The following is a 19,004-nucleotide window of genomic DNA, read 5'->3' as shown; positions in this document are numbered from 1 at the left end:
CAATACCAAAGGTGGAGGAATAAAGTTGCCGGACACGCTGCCCACCCACCAGCTTCCTAGATGGTGTAAGTGCGGGGCTTTGATGTTCTGACTGTCCTCCGGGGGGTTGCTGCCACCCCAAATGAAAAAAACACCAGCCGCCACTGCGCTTGAATGGTTCACAAAGCAACGGGGGTATAGTTCCTGCCGTAACTTTGAATGAAAACATGTTGACCACAGCATGTGTACACCTCTGGGCCTCCACTTTCCTCACATCAGTTAGGCAAGAAGTCTAAATATGGTTCACTCGGTGCCAGAATAAAACCAAGCACACTCATCATCAGCACAGAACTGGTCAGACACGCCTCCTCCCCTTTTTCACAAGTCTGTGTGAGGAAACATATGAGAAAAGGTGTGGCTATTACTCAGCTCTGCCAGCATAGAGCACTGCAGTGTGAGGACAGAATAAAAAAACTGTAAATTAAGTTAAAGAATTTCTTAGCACAATTTATAACATACAAGAGTACAGGACTATTAAAGGATAAAAAGTGTAAGATTTCAACTGGACAAAGCTCATTTGGCTGTACTTCTCCCATGGATCACAGGAGTGCAGTTCGTTCTGCGCTCCTGTGACCCGTTTTCAGCAGACAGCAGGCTGAAGTCCGCTGTCTGCTGACGTCACAGAGCCGGTCCAGGCTCAGGCAAGGTCGTGACAATGAAGTCAGGATCCGCTCACACAGGGGGGTCAGGTCAGAGAGCTGACAGTCAGCAGCTCTCTACTCGGAACTGTGAGAACCGAGTGATCTGTGGTGTTAGATCGCTCGGTTCTCAGTGTAAGGCCCCGCGGACCGTTTTCATCGGACATGTCCGCTCGGAGATTTCTGTCTGATGGTTGTACACACCATCAAACAGAAATCCAGCGGACAGGATACGCGGTGACGTGGCCGCGACGTGCGCGGCCCTGGAAGGTAAATGCTTCCACGCATGCCTCGAATCACTTTGACGCATGCGAGGGCTTTCGGCCGAGCGGACATGTCCGGTGAGTCGAACAGACGACCGAACATGTCCAACGGACAGGCTTCCAGCGGACATGTTTCTTAGCATGCTAAGAAACATTTGTCCGCTGGAAACCTGTCCGATCCGCCGGACAATTGTCCGGTCGGCTGTACACACGACCGAACATGTCCGCGGAAACTGGTCCGCCGGACCAGTTTCAGCGGACATGTTCGGTCGTGTGTACGAGGCCTTAGAGACACTGGGGGACAGATGCAGCATGCCCCGCGAGGGAAAACCCCTCCTGATTGGCTGCTGGTAAGAGGCACTCCAGTCTGGACTCCACTGCTGCCACCTGCCGCCCCGGGGTGGAAAAGCACCTCAGGAACACAGAATGAACTGACAGTACAACCCAGCTGGAACAGAGACCCAATTTGTACAAATCACTTGGATGGGAGCTAATTAACTCTCTCATCCCCCTTTAAATTTAGAATAGCACCTGGACTGAAAGTACACAGGCGCTACACAAAGTACTAAAGCAAGAGGGCCAGCATGGCAGCCAGGTAGCTAGCGTTTTCATAAGCTGCTCAGTAATTGCAGTCTCTGGATTTCTTTGAAGCTATTTTGCAAGCACAGGCTGATGTACTCTGCAACCTGCCGCTGTATCAACAGAGACAATACAAAACGCTTTATCAAAGTGTTTGAGGGAATAACTGCGGCAGCCAGTGCCGCCTCCTAGCAACCAACTCAATGTAAACCCGCACTGGAAAAAGACATCTGCAAATCCAAACCTTCAATGTATTTACCTGCTTGGGGCAATATAGACTAAAACGTGTCTGCCCTCCAACATGTGTATGAATAAGGTTCACTGTGCGCTGCAATGAAATGTAAAGGACCACTGTACTTGTAAAATCCTTACCATCCTCCATCGATTATGTCCCCACTGTGCCCGCTTCTTACCGTCCTCCCCATTCCAGTTATCTTTATTGCTCGGTGCCCCATACCTCTTACAGCGATGATGTCCCCACTGCACCCACTTCTTGCACGCCTCAACCCCAACTAAGTGTGGCTCATTTTATAGGATGAATGGGGTTATAGTATGCAGGTGCAGTATAGGGGGGCAATTATCTTACAAAGGCCCTGGAAGTACTGGGAAGAGAGCTGCTCTTCCAGGTCTGTGTCACCTCATTGGCTGAGAGACCTCGCTCTGAATCAAGTATGAGACGGAAGCGCTCGGTCTGGTAAAACTAGCGTTCGTAATGGAGATAGCACATTCGTCACGCTGTAACGGATTGAAAAGCACGAGGCTGAAAAACGCGAATCGTCTCTCACCAAACTTCTACTAACACAAGATTAGCAGAAGGAGCCCAAAGGGTGGCGCACTTGGTCTGAAACTTCGGTTTTATTGTGCAGTCGTACGTGTTGTACGTGACCGCGTTCTTGACGTTCGCAATTTCCGCGCGACCGTGTGTTTGCAAGACAAGTTTGAGCCAACATCCGTCGGAAAGAAATCCGTTTTGTTGTCGGAATGTCCGATCGTGTGTACGCGGAATTAGAAGAAGCTGCTGGTAGGAATGAAGGGCATTTAACAAATAACTGTAGAGTTATGCTGAATATGTTTGTTATCAAAAGGAAAAATGAGACAAAAATATGTAAAAAAATCAACGAAATGATTAATATTTTATATATTTACACCAACCTGCATTCTTGTTTTCTTCTTGTTACAGGGACCCCAAAATCACTCTGGTATGTTGTTGTTATTAAATAAATGTGTCATTTTTTTAACTGCACTTTATATTTTTTTCATACTTGCTCCTCGCTGTGATGAATAAAGTCGATTTAAAATGATTCAGTTAATACAAAACACGCCAAAGCTGGGCTGTAGCCATAAAACGAAATTCATATTTGAAATGCAAATGTATGAGCTTTTGTTGCTGTGAATTTATTGTTGATGAAAAAGAAGCAATGCAGCCAATAAAAATCTTTACAATGAAAACAATGAACAATAAACCGTTATCGGGATCCCAGCTGTGAAATAAACAGAATAGAACTATTGAATGTGTATGGTGGAGGAGCGGCTGGTACAAAAGTTCATCTCACTTAAAGAACTTTTTGAAAACATTTAAAGTGATTGCAACCCCTTTTTTTTTTAAATGACAAACATATTGGCCCGGATTCAGAAAGGAGATACGACGGCGTATCTCCGGATACGCCGTCGTATCTCTGAGTGCGGTCGGTCGTAACTATGCGACTGATTCAGAGAATCAGTTACGCATAGATTTCCCTAAGATCCGACCGGTGGCGCTTCCGTATATTTACGCGAGGAATATGCTAATTAGGTAGATACGCCGATTCAGAAAAGTACGTCCGGCCGGCGAATTTTTTTACGTCGTTTACGTTAGGCTTTTTCAGGCGTAAAGTTATATGAGGCGTAGCCAATGTTAAGTATGGACGTCGTTCCCGCGTCGAGTTTTGAAAATTTTACGTCGTTTGCGTAAGTCGTTCGCGAATAGGGCTGTACATAAGTTACGTTCACGTCTAAACGTCTGACGATTTGCGGCGTAATTTCGAGCATGCGCACTGGGATTTTTTCACGAACGGTGCATGCGCCGCTCGTAGAAAACGTCAAATACGCGGGGTCACCATTAATTTAAATAAAACACACGCTGTCCGTTAAACCAATGATGCGCCGGGGGCGGGGCCGAGTGATACAGTAGTGTAACCGCCGGCTGTATCACAGGAGTGCGCCCGCAAGCTAACCCCCCTTGGGAGAGAGCTTCCCGTGAAGGGGGTTAGCTGATACGGGGAGGAGCCGAGACAGCCACCGAGGGACCCCAGAAGACGAGGATCGGGGCCACTCTGTGCAAAACGAGCTGCACAGTGGAGCCAGGTATTTCATGTTTGTTATTTTTATTTGTGTGGACCTCCGCTTTAAATTAAATTCTACCAGTGCATGTCCAGCTTTACATTGACAACTCTGTATAATGCAATACCACCCTGATGCAGTGACACCCACTGTCACCCGCCCTCCATCTCTGTGTACTGGGTACTAGCTTGCATAGGGATTATGGGATTTTCGGAAATGAATATAAAGAAAGATTTTAGTACTTATTGTAGCAGCATTTAAAAATCCAGGTATTGATTTTTTTTAATAAAGGGATAACTGGAGGGCGGATTTCTCTTCTGCCAGGCATTTCAGTTTTTAATAAAATGATTCACATTAGTCAATCAAATTCGTTAAACTTAGACTAATCTCTGCGCATCACTAAACATTTAATCAAACAAATTAACAAGCAAACAAACCTACCTCATTAATCAAATATAAATAAATTATAAAATATTATGAATTAACACAAGTATCATGGTAAATTAGTCATATTAACACAGGTAATTCATTCATATAAATCAACAATTAATTAGCATACCACCTGCTAATTAATTAGACCTAATCTAAGAGCCGGTTCACACTGGGGCGACTCGTCAGGCGGCGTCGCGTCCTATTCTATGCAATAGAACCATTCTAATAGTTAGGACTTAGAAAAAGGTTGTTGTACGACTATGTACAGTTGTATGCAAAAGTTTAGGAACCCCTGACAATTTCCATGATTGTGATTTATAAATATTTTGGGTGTTTTGGATCAACAATTTCATTTTGATCTATCAAATAACTGAAGGACGCAGTAATATTTCAGTAGTGAAATTAGGTTTATTGGATTAACAGAAAATGCGCAATATGCATCAAAACTAAGTTAGACAGGTGCATAAATTTGGGCACCCATGTCATTTTGTCTATTTACTGTATAAAAAACAGTAAGTGCCCATTTACACTACCGCGATTTGGGATCCGACTTGTGTCGCCCCAAGTCGCGCGACATGAGAAATTACTCTAAAGTGAATGAGAGCCGTCTTAATGTACACTACTGAAGTCGCTCTGACTTCAGAAAAGGTTCCTGTACTACTTCAAGGCCCATGGTTGAGTCTGAGCCATCTGGAAGGGTGCTCCTGGTGAGGATGGGTACTGCGCCTGGTCTTGGTCTTTTTGCCGAGTTCTAGTCTGGCCTTCTGGCTGGCTGGTGTAAGTGCTATCTCTGTCAGCGATCCGGTTGGAGGAGCTGGTAATGCCCTGGGATATGACGGGGCAGGACCGTGCAAATCCGCCGGGTTGGCTGGCAGGGGTGGAGGGCTGCACTGGCCTGTCGGGGGGTCGGATATGGAACGAAAAGCCTATGGTGCATGTGCCCCTGGAGTGGCAGTCCAGGGGTATCTGAAGATCACTGTGTGTGAGGGACACATTGATTGAAGGATACCACGGTCACTGCACCAGATACACGCTTTTTTTAGCACCTGCCTCCTGGGCCGGGCCTTTTGGCTAGGACCGGAGGAATTTTTTATTCCTGGCCGGAGGGCCTGGTCATTGTTTCACCACAATGGCCACTTCTTTCACTCTCCTCTCCACTATCCCTTCCCCCACTTTATTTTATTTAAGCCTGTGTTTGTCACTTTTTTGTCTTTTTTTGTTGTGCACGTTTTGTCTCACTGTGTGATTAGTAGGGTGCGGGTCCTCGGGCCAGCCCTGAACGTCTTGGGAGTGGGTGGACATGGCCTTCTGGCTTAGTTCGCCTGCTCTCATGGGGTCTCCCTTCGGGGGAGCCCCACCTAGTACTGGGAGGGTTCTGTTTCGGCAGTCCCTCCGAGGAAGTTGGGTCCGTGTCGGCTTCGGTTGCTCGGACCACAGTACCTCAGTCCCCGTCTGGAGCCTAACGCCCCGGGGGATCAGGGTTTGGGTCCCTCTTCACAGGAGGACCACTTGACGTTGCACCCGTCTGCACGTTTTTGTGAACACTCTTTATGTGTGTGCACATTTTTTCTGCACCGGGTGGAGTTTTTTGGGTGTGTTCACACGCCATAGGCTTTTCAAAAAAAAAAAAACTACTTCAAGGCAACTTCCAGGCAACTTGTACCCATTGATTTCAATGGAAGTTGCCTCCAAAGTCGGATCTCATCTTAACTGAAGCAACTTTACAGGAGGAGAAAATATTCTTCTCAGGCAAACCCCTCCCTCCCACAGAGCTGATTATTGTTTGATTGGCCACTGGCAAAGTTGCCTGTTCTGGAGGCGACTTGAAGTTGCCTGGAAGTTGCCTCGCAAAGTCGTGCCGACTTTCATGTCGCTGTAGTGTGAACCGGCACTAAGCTTGTACTGTAAAAGCTACTAATTTTCTTAGAAAAAAAAAAGCTTGTTAAAGGGGTGGTTCCCCTAAAAATAAACTTTTGACATTGCATTTGCTACAATAATTACAATTAGAATCTGCTGGTTTTATTTAAAAAATACCTCCGTACGTAGCGTTTGCTATATTCGTTCCCACCGCCACTTCCGGGTACGATGCTGGCGGTGGGCGTTCCTAATTGATGGACAGGCATCCGACCGACGCATCCATCGCGTCACGAGATTTTTTAAATAAAACCAGCCGATTCTAATTGTAATTATTGTAGCAAATGCAATGTCAAAAGTTTATTTTTAGGGGAACCACCCCTTTAAAGTACAAATCAAAACTGTGTATTTGAGTTGCAGGAAGATGCTATTGTGTTGAATCCATCAGTCAGTTAGGAGTAGTGTTTAGGGGGGTTAGGGTTTTACTTTAGGGTCAAAGGTCAGCAATTAGGGTTAGGGATTTCCCTAGAAGGTGTGTGGTTTCAAAGGTCAAAGGTCAGGAGGCCGGACTTCCCTTCATCAAAGTGTGCTTGCCAAGTTACCCCAATCCGATCAGTAGACTCCCTTTTTGGGAACATCAGTGGTGAGACTACTGCAGTTCCCAATCATTTTTACAGCCACAAACATATCAATGTAATCCAGAAAATAATGAAAAAGCTGGTAGGAGAATCAACTTGCTATAACAACAATTTCTAGGTGAGATGGTACCTTGCTGTGCAGATATCACAGCGCCTGAGATTGGAATGATACAACACGGCCCTAAACCAAAGGCCAGCATTTAGAGAGGAGTCCATTATCATAACATCGATGTCTTTGATGAAGAGTAAAAGAAAGCATGGCAAGCAGCTTACCCGAAAGTCAATCCCAACCGTGGAGATGAAACTGCCAGCCAGGAACGCGCCATCCTTAAATCTGACCAGAAGACAAGTCTTTCCCACTCCAGAATCGCCAACCAGCATCACCTAGAAGGATAAAGAACATAGCTGATCATCATGCATCTGCATAGCTATCAAAATTAAAGTCGTTATTTTCAGCACTATTGCTGCGAAGATGTGGCTTGGGCAGTGTGTGGTTATCTAGGGTAGCCTTTTTCAACAAGGTTGCCCAGGCACCCTGGGGTGCCTTGAGGTTTCTCCAGGGGTGCCTTGGCAAAATGCCTAAAATCGGCTACAAATTGTATATAAGTCCCCTGCAAAATATCCTTATTTGACCCTCCGCTGCCCCTCTCCATCAGCATTGGGGTCACATTAGCTGAGTGATGGAAAAAAACTGAGGGAGAAGAGAAACATTGGAATACTAGTCAGTACCACTTTGCAAAAGTGTATTTGCTCTGGAAGAATAAATCACCTCTAATGTTGGGTGTCCTATGTGTGTGGATGTTGCTGCATTTTGTACAACTATAAGAATAGTTTTTACATTTTAACATGGGGTGCCTCAAGATTGTCAATACTTTTTAAAGGGTGCCTCAAAAATTGTCAATACTTTTTAAAGGGTGACTTAAGATTGTTCATCATTTTTAAAGAGTGCCTCAAGATTGACAATAATTTTTAAACTGTGCCTCAAGATTGTCCATCATTTTTAAACCGTGCCTCAAGATTGTCCATAATTTTTAAACCGTGCCTCAAGATTGTCCATAATTTTTAAACCGTGCCTCAAGATTGTTAATAATTTTTAAACCGTGCCTCAAGATTGTCCATCATTTTTAAAGGGTGCCTCAAGATTGTCCATCATTTTTAAAGGGTGCCTCAAGATTGGTCGCGATCGCCGCCAGGCACCCGCGATCGCTCGTTACAGAGCGAGAACCGGGAGCTGTGTGTGTAAACACACAGCTCCCGGGCCTTTCAGGGGGGGAAATGACCTATCGTCTGTTCATACAATGTATGAACAGCGATTTGTCATTTCCCCATGTCAGTCCACCCCCCCCTTCAGTTAGAACACACCCAGGGAACATGATTAACCCCTTCCTCGCCCCCTAGTGTTATTGTCCGACTACAATTGTCCGATCGTGTGTACACAAGTCCGTTGGACTAAAATCCAAAGTACAAACATGCATGCTCCGAAACCAATGCTAACCATAAGACAACATTAGCAGAAGTTGCCCAAAGGGTGGCACTAAAGAGCAGAAAAAACACATAGTTTTGTGAATGTTGGCTGAAAAAGTTCACAGCCAATGCCCTTCGGACAAAGTCCACAGATTTGTCCGATGGAAATCCGATCGTGTGTACAAGGCTTTACAATTACTGCTGTGCCTATGTCAGCTGTTAGCCAAACTGTCAACCCATCAAATGACTGGTGTCATAGCTGATCACATGTGCACTATCCTGGCAACTGCAGATCAAACAGAGGCTAAGATGGCAGCTTCCTTGGCTCTAAAAAATAGGAGGGTTTAGTTTCACTTTAAGTCCCCTACTGACGTTATATTGCTTAATGTTCTTATAAAAGTAAAATTGCATTTAGTGCAAAGCCAGCAGAGTTCCTCCTTCGGAGGTTCACAAACAAATTAAAACAGTTAAGTTGTGCAAGGTCGCAGAGACCTCTAAGTGTCAGTGGTAAACCACAATGAAAACCCATCTCTTGGCTCCTGTAAGGGTAAACCGCACAGAAGTAAAGATCATTTCATCAGCAGGCTATTTTGAAAAAGCCTGGTGTATATATATATATATATATATTTTTTTTTTTTTTTCAAACCGCATGCAAATGAATCATCGCAGAACAGACTTCTAACAGAGGATCCTTATGGGATCTGCCTCAGCAAACTACCAGTTACTCTATTATGTTCAATTCAAGGTTTGTTTGGAATAACCCTTGGTAAGCAAATATACTGTTGGCCGCAAGGGTGCTGCATCCTTCTTTGGTTTTGCATACATCTTCACTCTGTCATAATAAAAGAGTATGGGAGCTTACAGTGATGACCTTCTTTTGTAAATTGTATTAAAGTGATACTATAGGTTCACGTTTTGTTTTTCTAAATAACAAAAATGTCATACTTACCTCTACTGTGCAGTTTGTGGCCCTGATCGTCCTCTTCTGGGGTCCAACGACGGCTCTCTCGGCTCCTCCCCGCAATAGATAACCCTCTATGTGAAGTTCTCTTCCGAGGGGGTTACCTTGCGGGCGCACTCCCGTGTCATACACTCGGCGTCCATGGTCGCCGAGTGTATGACTCGGCCCTGCCCCCTGGTGGCTGCGTCATTGGAGTTGATTGACAGCAGCAGGAGCCAATGGCTGCTCTGCTATCAATCTATCCAATGAAGAGCCGAGAAGCAGTGGGGAGAGCGACACGGGATCGCACCCACGGAAATTCAGGACTCTCGTAAGTAAAACAGGGGCTGGGGGGGCCAGACACAGCAAGGTATTTTTTCACTTTAATGCATAGGATGCATTAAAGGGACACTAAAGTTGAAAGTTATTTTTTTTAAATAACAAACATGTTATACTTACCTCCACTGTGCGGCTCGTTTTGCACACAGTGGCCCCGATCCACATCTTCTGGGGTCCCTCGGCGCCTGTCATGGCTCCCCCTCTGCAAGAGCTTTCCACCTTCATGCCATTGAAAACGTCAACTTATGACGAAACGCGTCTGGAACCGCGTACAGTGACGTCACCGCGTTCGATGTAAAAGAGGAAGGGCTCCTATAGTGCCGGCCGGCATCTTTTTACATGCTTTTACAAGTTTATGTTTGTAAGTACAACTCATTTTTTTAAATAAACGGGTTAAAAACGGTATTATGCTATGGTCCGTTTTTTTGTCATTTATGATCCACGGACCACATTTGTGAAGGAGTTAGCAATCCCACGTTTGGGCGATTCATTCCTGGGGCATCTGGATCTTGTGCTTTAACCCACGGACGGAGACCATACCTCTTTAATGCTGTTTAAACCTGTCACTCTGGTAAGCGGCTTTCCATGTGGTGGCGGTTCTCACGGATGTTAAAACGTTCACTGTGGTGCTGTTTGTCTCCTGATAACCTTACCACGGATGGCGGTGGCAGTCGCCGAGAGCCGAGCGACTGATCAGCTTCGGACAGGTAAGTGTCCCTATATTTCAAAGTCAGCAGCTGCAGTATTTGTAGCTACTGGCTTTTAATATATATATTTTTTTTAGGTAGACCTCTGCTTTAAACTCTGCAGACTTTCTAAATTTAGCACAATACATCCTGGAAGGCATTCATGGTTCCCGGCTTGACTCTACTCATTGCCTGGGGCAGCTATTGAGCTTAGTACTTGTGAAATATATGCTGCAACCAGTAGAAAACAACCAAATATCTATTCTGGAGCTAGAAGGCCTTAATTTCCAGGGTATAACTCACTGGCACAACTTTTTTTTACACTCAGATGAGGATATATCACTTTTCCATCGCCTACATGTGTTTTGACAGCCTCTCGAAAATGCATCATACATCAGTGGTCACATCTGCTAAGAGCAGTTATTCTACCAGGCATTTCCTGCTGACAGACACTTTGCAGTGTGTCAAGATGAACAAATGTCATTCAGCTTATAACATAAACTCTACCGATATGTCAACCACAAATGGATTCAGAAGTCACAAGACCTACATGGTCTGTAGTTAGCAGACAAGAAAACCAGAATTCTGCCTATGACACTAATGTTCAGAAAGCAGCTCCGAGTGTCCCCTGCTTTCCTACTACCATGGCCATGTTGCAATCTATGGTATATGGAGGGGGCGCTATAACTAAATAGTTTGTGAATCAGTGATACCTATAAGTAAGTGATACCTAGAAAATATCGATAAAATTAATAATACAATCAGATGGTCCGTCTGAACCAACAATGATATACTAGTAAACATAAACACAGTTGAAGAAATAATTAAATAAATAAGTGAATAAATCAAGTCCATTCAAAAGTGTTGAATAAAGTCCATTCAAAGGTGTTCTTATCAGATTAAACTGAAAGAACAATGCTGAAAATTCAGTGTGAAAGGTGTCCACCTCCACCAAGAAGATCCCCCAAAAGTGCGCTAATGGATGGCTTCTTACCACAAGGTGTTGACCTAATTGTTTAGAAAAGGTCAAATAGAGCAGTTGGTCACTAAACCAGTTCCAAGATTCAGCTGCGCGGCTCTACGTTTCCTAGACTCAGGCACTCTCATGATATTTGAACAAAGAGGGAGAGGGAAACCACCATAGTGAAGTACTATGTAATAAAATGTATCAAAAATATACAGCGTCGCCAAATGGCCTCTTACTTGGGTAGTGCCTTAGACCCGGCACTGAGGCTAGTCAGCGTGGCAGGTAGAAAATGTGATGAGAGTTCCTCGTTGGGACCGGAAGTGTGTCGTTCGTACGTAACCAGGAGCCTCGACGTACGTTTCGTGATTTTCCATGTTGCAATCTATGGTGCAACTCAAACCTCCCCCCTTTTTTTTTGTAGTTCCATGCCTGAAATGTGCACCAGCCACTCAACTCGGAAGCATTGAACTTCATTTTTCTCGGCTCGTAGTGTTGTACGTCACCACGTTCTTGACGGTTGGAATTTGGTGTGACCGTGTATATGCAAGACAGCTTGAGCAGAATTCCGTCGGAAAAAACATCCGAGTTTATACCAACGGAAAAAACGGTCGTGTGTACAGGGCATTAACCACCTTTTTAAACCCTCCGGCAGCTACTAACAATACGCAGTTTTATTGGGAGTTGTACTTTCTTAGGAATGTCACTGACCTTGGGGCCTGGCGATAGGCCGCTCAATTGCTGACTAGTGCGTTATCAGCAGACAGCAGAAGGCGTATTATGTATTCCAAAAGTTTGACAAGGTTGTAGCGGGGATTAGAGAGATGGCACTAAAACTGGCCACATACTGTATATTAAGGTTTTTCTCATTTAGCCTAAAAAAGCTGAATAAGAGAAATCACTTGATTCCCCCATCCACGTTAAACAGCGAGGATGGATGAAAATGTAATGCTGGCTATCAGAATGATCGAATAGTGCTTGCATATGCCTGAATGTAGGCATTGTTTAGCTGACAAATTCCCACCTGGCTCCTTCGACAAAAGTCAGGTGACAGGTCATGTTGCAACAACTTTTATCTGATTCAGCAGGCCCGCCTATGAGTCTTTTTGGCTATATATAAATATGTTCACTGAAAACACGCACACTATTTTTTTAACTTTGCTAAATATAATGATCCGTATTTCATCATGGAAAATTGCAGTACCCTTGTGTTTGATGTTGCAGGCTCTGGGGCAGTGGCAGATGCTGTTTTTTTGTTTGGGGGGCGGCAAACTACCCCCTCCCCCAGCGCAGGACCTCAAACTGCCCAGGCACATCGGTGATCGGCAGGCACACAGCATCGAGATCAGGCTGGCACACAGCTCTGTGGAACGACGGGCACATCAGGCAGGGGATCAGGCTGCGGCGGGCATCTGGCAGCATCTCCTGTGTCCTCTTCTCTTTTAAAATCACGGCCTTGTCTCCTCTCCTCCTCCTAAGCATCCAATAGGATCGTCTGTCCTTTCATCCAATCGGGTGATTGGTATCAGACCCGCTTCCCAATTGGCCAGGAGGAGGATCAGTGTTGGGGGGCAGTGCCGGTGCACCCACAATGCAGGGGCCACCATTGCTCTGGGGGTGTCCTTCTGATCCTTCCTTTAATGTGAGCCACAATGAACGTGCACATCAGATGCCTGAACATTTCATTGTTGCATTGTCTCTGACAAGTTCCCATCATCACCTTAATACCAGCTGAAATTTTAACCACTTCCTGCCCGGCCTATAGACAAATGACGGGCAGGCGGTGGCTTTTCCATCTTGACTGGACTTTATTTGCACAGCTAATCACAACAAAACAGACTGAATGATTCAGTTTGATTCAGTAAAATGCTTGCTTATAGCAATGTAATTCACTGCTATAAGCAAGCATAATGTGTAAAAAAAAAACATCCTGATCACTTCCATGTGGTAACATTATATTGCTTGAATGAAAAAATAAATACAATTTTTTTTACATTTATTTTAAATAAATAAATAAATAAATTATATATATATATATATATATATATATATATATAGTGAAAAAAACAATTTTGCAAAAAATTATGACACAAAAAGACAACTTCAAAAATCCCACCCGATTCAAAATTCAAAAAAACACCCAATTCTGCTTCCCGTAATTAGCCTCAATCTAATGTTAAAAAAAAAAATTTGGGTGAACCCCCGCTTTAATCATTATAAAAAGTTAAGCATTCTTGACTTTCAGGTAAGTATATACATCTTCCTCAGGGTAGTTAATATAGACTTAGGAGAGGGGAAGGTGCTGTTTTGAGATTAGTTAGGCACATCCCAGAACACTATTTTTATTTCTCGTTAATTCTAAGGGTCCAGTATAAGGAGTAATACTTACCATATCCCTTGCTCCAGCAGGGTCCCTCCAGCGGTGCGATCGGTCCAGAGAAGCCTCCTCCCTAAGACACTCTTGGCCATGGTCACACTCATACAATTCCGGGTCAACAACTTTGTATTATACATTTTAATGCTGAGGAATCACCCACAACTCAGAATGGTGGAGGGGAGTGCTGGAGCAAGACAGAGTTGGGGTAAGGAAAGTGCTGCAGTCTTTGTAACGTAAAGGAGAAGTATAGCCAAAACTTTTCTGACTGTATTTCTCCAGTTCCTTCTGCGCTCCTATAACCTGTTGTTGGCTTATGTCACAGAGCTGGTCCAGGCTCTGAAAAAATACAGACCATATGCTTGGAATCCACCCAAATTCCTGGACCGGTAGCTGGCTCGGCCTCAAAGCTGCTCCCACCCCCTGCACAGCCCAGAGCTCCAGTGAGTGCTGGAGGGGCAGAGCAGAGGGCTGGCGACCAACAGTCTGAAGACTGAGAACCGAGCAATCAGTGGTCTTCGATCTCAGTCATATGCTCCGTACACAAGATCGGAAATTCCGACAAGAAAAACTTGGATTTTTTTCTCACACGAAATGTTGGCTCAAACTTGTGTTGCATACAGTACACACGGTCACACAAATCTTGTCTGAAATTCCAACCGTCAAGAACGCGGTGACGTACAAGACGTACAACAAGCCAAGATCAATGAAGTTCAATAGGCAGTTTGGCTCTTTTGCTTGATTCTGAGCATGCGTGTTTTTTGCGCGTCGGAATTGCACACAGACAAGTGGAATTTCCAATAGGATTTTTTTCAATCGGAAAAATAGAGAACCTGCTCTCAATCTTTTGTTGGCGGAAATTCGGACAGCAAAAGTCCGATGGAGCCTACATACGGTCGGAGTTTCCGTCCAAAAGCTCAAATCGGACTTTTCTTGTCAGCATTAGAAGCGGCATTATAAGCGGCATGGGACAGATGCAGCATGGTTACCAATACGGCATGCACCTAGGTGAGTATATATTTGTTTTACTGAAACTCATACTTCTCTTTTAACATGAATTTAACCCTTGGTATGTGTGTAGGGTAAAGGGGGGGGGGGCTAAAAGAGTAGATTTTGTCTAATTCCCGGAGTTGAGCTATAAGGACAGCTGGACTACCAAACCTTTAGTGTATCCTACATCCTACAAACTGGCCAATGTCACAACACATCCACCCCCTGGCTTTCTAAAAAGATGGATGCTTATGTAAAAATATGGAAATAATATTGCAAAGCTTTGTTCACCCATCAGGCGCAAACGTCAGCTCCATACAAAGAGATAAACACTCAGATATAGGCTTTAACAATGACACAAAGGACACTTTAGACACATCTGGGTTTATCATTGAATTCTCCTTGACCCTGTAGATGAATCAGTTGTAACACTTCACACAGACAAATATATACGTGAATGAGTGACTCATGATACATTTGCGTCAACAGGCATCAGTCTATATAGAAATCAATCCCATAGAGAAAACCGTTGTTACCTCCAAGAAGAGAGATCCGGGGAAGTACATACCGTATTTATTGGGGTATAGCGCGCTCCCGCGTATAGCGCGCACCCCTAAAGTTGCCCCGAAATTCCTGTGGAAAAAAGATTTTTGTACTTACAGTTTTGGTGTCTTGCGCGGCGTATATCACGCACCCACGATTTTGCCCTGATTTTCAGGGCAAAAAAGTGCGCGGTATACGCCGATAAATACGGTAACATACTGGATTAGTAATTACGGTACTAGTGTGGAAAACAAAGAGTGTAGAACTCAGTGGAAAGATACAAACATGAATGAATGATCCAAAAATAATGTGGATGGGTGTAAAAGGTGGACCCAAAATGACAACTGCTCTAATTATAAATACCGTATATACTCAAGTATAAGCCGAGTTTTTCAGCACATTTTTTTGTGCTGAAAATGCCCCCCTCGGCTTATACTCGAGTCACCTTTTTGCGCCTGATCTCCCAGATTGTAGGAGGACCCAAGCGTAGCACACATATAGCCCAACTCTTTCTATACAAGTGTGCACAGTTTGTTGTCCGGGGGACCTACGGCCGGGGAGCACCGATTTTTCAAACCTGGGCACCCCTTCTATAGACTCCCATGTTAAACTGTCATTTCTCGGGTGATTTTTGGGACCCGGTACTGGCCAGTCGTAGGTCGTCTGGACCGGGAACTTGGCACACATGTAGCCCCATTTCTCCTCTACAAGTGTACAAAGTTTGTTGTCTGAGGGCCCTACGGCTGGGGAGCACCAATTTTTCAAAGCCGGGCACCCCTTCCATAGACTCCCATTTTAAACGGTCATTTCTCCGGTGATTTTGGGGACCCGGTACCAGCCGGTCGTAGGTCTTCTGGACCCGGAACTTGGCACACATGTAGCCCCATTTATCCTCTACAAGTGTACAAAGTTTGTTGTCTGGGGGACCTACGGCTGGGGAGCACCAATTTTTCAAAGCCGGGCACCCCTTCCATAGACTCCCATGTTAAACGTCAGTCTAGTCATGGACACAGTGAGGCATGGGCACAGTAAGGCATGGGCACAGTGAGGCATGGGCACAGTGAGGCATGCACATGGAAACAGTGAGGCAAAGTGAGGCACAGTGAGACATGCAGATGGACACCCTAGGCTTATACTCAAGTCAAGGGGCCAGATCCACAAAGAACTTACGGCGGCGTATCTTTTGATACGGCGCGTAAGTTCTACGATGCGCCGTCATATCTTTGTTTTGTATCCACAAAACAAGATACGACTGAATGTGGGCTAGATCCGACTGACGTATGTCTTAGTACGCCGTCGGATCTTAGGTGCACATTTACGCTGGCCGCTAAGTGGCGCTTCCGTTGATTTCCGGGTAGAGTATGCAAATTAGCTAGATACGCCTATTCTCAAACGTACGTCCGCCCGGCGCATGTTTTAACGTCGTTTACGTAAGGCTTTTTCCGGCGTAACGTTACCCCTGCCTCTATCAGGTGTACGCAATGTTAGGTATGGACGTCGGGACAGCGTCGAATTTCGTCGTTTGCGTAAATCGTTTGTGAATAGGGCCGGCCCGCATATGGGAGCAAGTTCTTTGTGGATACCCTAGGAGCCACTCTGATTTACGGCGGCGTAGCGCATATGAGATGCGCTACGCCCGCCTAAATATACGCCCGTTTTTGTGGATCTGGGCCAATAAGTTTTCCCATTTTTTGGGGGGTAAAATTAAGTGCCTCGAGTATATACGGTAGTAATTAAAGCACAAAGAATAGTCCATATGGGCAACAATTAAATGTCCATAGTGTACCAAAAACAAAGTGACACTGTGTAAAATGAAGATAAACTATACGTTTAAAACTTCATGCTGGCATCCAAACGGTGAACAGAAACAAATGACTGAAGTGAGGAAAACCACCACCGATAGGATGAAGGCTTACCAGAGTGTTTGAACCCAAAAGAACGTACGTTCTATAAATCAAACAAGCTTGCGTTGTTTAAGCAAAAGATTAGGTGGAAACTTGAAGTCTACAAATGACTGGACCGTGGTCACCCGACTATGCACAAAGTCACAATCTCCTTGCAGGATTGTTTCACATGAGGACGGTAGTCAAGTTTTCATAGATGTGGTGAGAATATTGGAGAAAGGAGAACAAAAAAAGGACCACATAGCGTAATTCCGTATGTAATAAAAAAAGGTTTAATGAAGCTTACACTTACATTTACACTTACATTTAGAAGATCAAATAAGCGCTTTGGATTAACATGTATGTGGCGGCAGTGGAGTTGTTCCCAACGTGTTTTGTCTCCTTAGACGTCGTCTGGGGTACTAGTGTGACCTTGCACAGGGGACCTGTTTTCAGTGCCCACCAAGGACACCATCTATGTAGAATTTTTATTTTCTCCTATCTTTGGGCAGCTTTTTCTCTAGACATACTAGAAGAGTAATCGGCTTCAGGCTAAATTAGCTCTAGTACATGTGTCTCTGTATGACTGATAGTTTGTAAACTCCTCTAGGGCAGGAGGTGATGGGAATTCTGTGAAATGCTGTGCAACACACAAGGGAAACATAAATCAATAATTCAATAAAAAAAAATCATAGTACACAAAAGCTGCCCACAGACCTATAATCAAATGCTGACTTAGAGTGGTCCTTTCAGTAACTTTACAAGTCTGCACAAATAAATTCCTGACAGTATAATTTAAAATTATCACTTTTCACCTTTCCGCGCTAAAGAGCAGCCCTTAACCTCTTGAAGACCACGTCATGGGGATATACGTCAGCAGAATGGCAAGGCTGGGCAAAGTGACGTATATATATGCGTAACTTTGAATTTCTCGCCGTGCGGGCGCGTGCCCCTGCTGCGAGCTCCGTGACCGTGCCCGCGGACTCGATGTCTGCCGGTGTCCTGTGATGTGTAAACAAGGCATCTCCCCATTCTGCCTAGTGACACTGATCGTCTGCTCCTTCTCATCGGTGACGTGTCACTTGTAGCCATGCCCCCTAGCAGTTAGAATCACTCCCTAGGACACACTTAACCCCTTCCTAGCCCCCTAGTGGTTAATCCCTTCACTGCCAGTCACATTTATACAGTAATAAGTGCATTTTTTAGCACTGATCGCTGTATAAAATGTGAATGGTCCCAAAATAGCGTCAAAAGTGTTCGATATGTCTGCCATAATGTCACAGTCACGACAAAAATCACTGATCGCTGCCATTACTAGTAAAAAAAAATATTGTTAATAAAATTGCCATAAAACTATGCACAATTTTGTAGACGCTATACGCTTATTGCTATTTTTTTTACCAAACATATGTAGAAGAATATATATCGGCCTAAACTGAGGAAAACATTTATATATATATATATATTTTTTTTTTTTTTTAGATATTTATTAAAGCAAAAAGTTTAAAATATTGCTTAATTTTTTCAAAATTTTCGCTCTATTTTTGGTTATAGCGCAAAAAAGAAAAAACGGAGAGGTGATCAAATACCACCAAAAGAAAGCTCTATTTGTGGGAAAAAAAATGACGTCAATTTTGTTTGGAAGCCACGTCGCACGATCCCGCAATTGTCAGTTAAACTGACGTAGTGCCGAATTACAAAAAGTGGCCCGGTCATTTGGCAGCCAAATTGTCTGGGGATGGAGTGGTTAACTACTTCAATACCGGGCACTATATACAATACCGGGGCTTCTTTCGGAAACACCGTGACTCGTGACGCGCCTACGCAATACGGGGGGCGGGGCCTTATCCGCCGGGCGGAACTTTTTCTGAAAGGACATCAATCATCTGGGCGACCTCCCAGAGGACATTCCTCCTCAGCATAGAAACGCCTACTCCCGCGGGGAGAAGTCCCCGTAAGCCAGATTTCAAATATAGATTATACGGTATGTACAGCGTAAAAAAAAAAAAAAAAGCGGACTGTACATGTTAGAAGTATAAAGAAGTTGGTCTGATTTAGA

The 19,004-nt window shown here is 44.4% G+C and overlaps 1 protein-coding gene across 1 annotated transcript in view; it reads right to left on the bottom strand.

Moving 5' to 3' along the window:
• The window catches only part of RAB26 (RAB26, member RAS oncogene family), a 273,302-nt gene that overhangs the window by 231,369 nt on the left and 22,929 nt on the right, over positions 1 to 19,004 (bottom strand). Inside the window, exon 2 of the mRNA XM_040356489.1 lies at positions 7,036 to 7,146. Coding sequence (XP_040212423.1) covers positions 7,036 to 7,146 — 111 coding nt within the window. The remainder of the gene's footprint in view (positions 1 to 7,035; positions 7,147 to 19,004) is intronic.

Source organism: Rana temporaria, chromosome 6 (assembly GCF_905171775.1).
Source record: "Rana temporaria chromosome 6, aRanTem1.1, whole genome shotgun sequence".
Lineage (NCBI taxonomy): Eukaryota > Metazoa > Chordata > Amphibia > Anura > Ranidae > Rana > Rana temporaria.
Note: the sequence above shows the minus strand (reverse complement) of the source record. Positions and strands in the feature narration are given on the sequence as shown.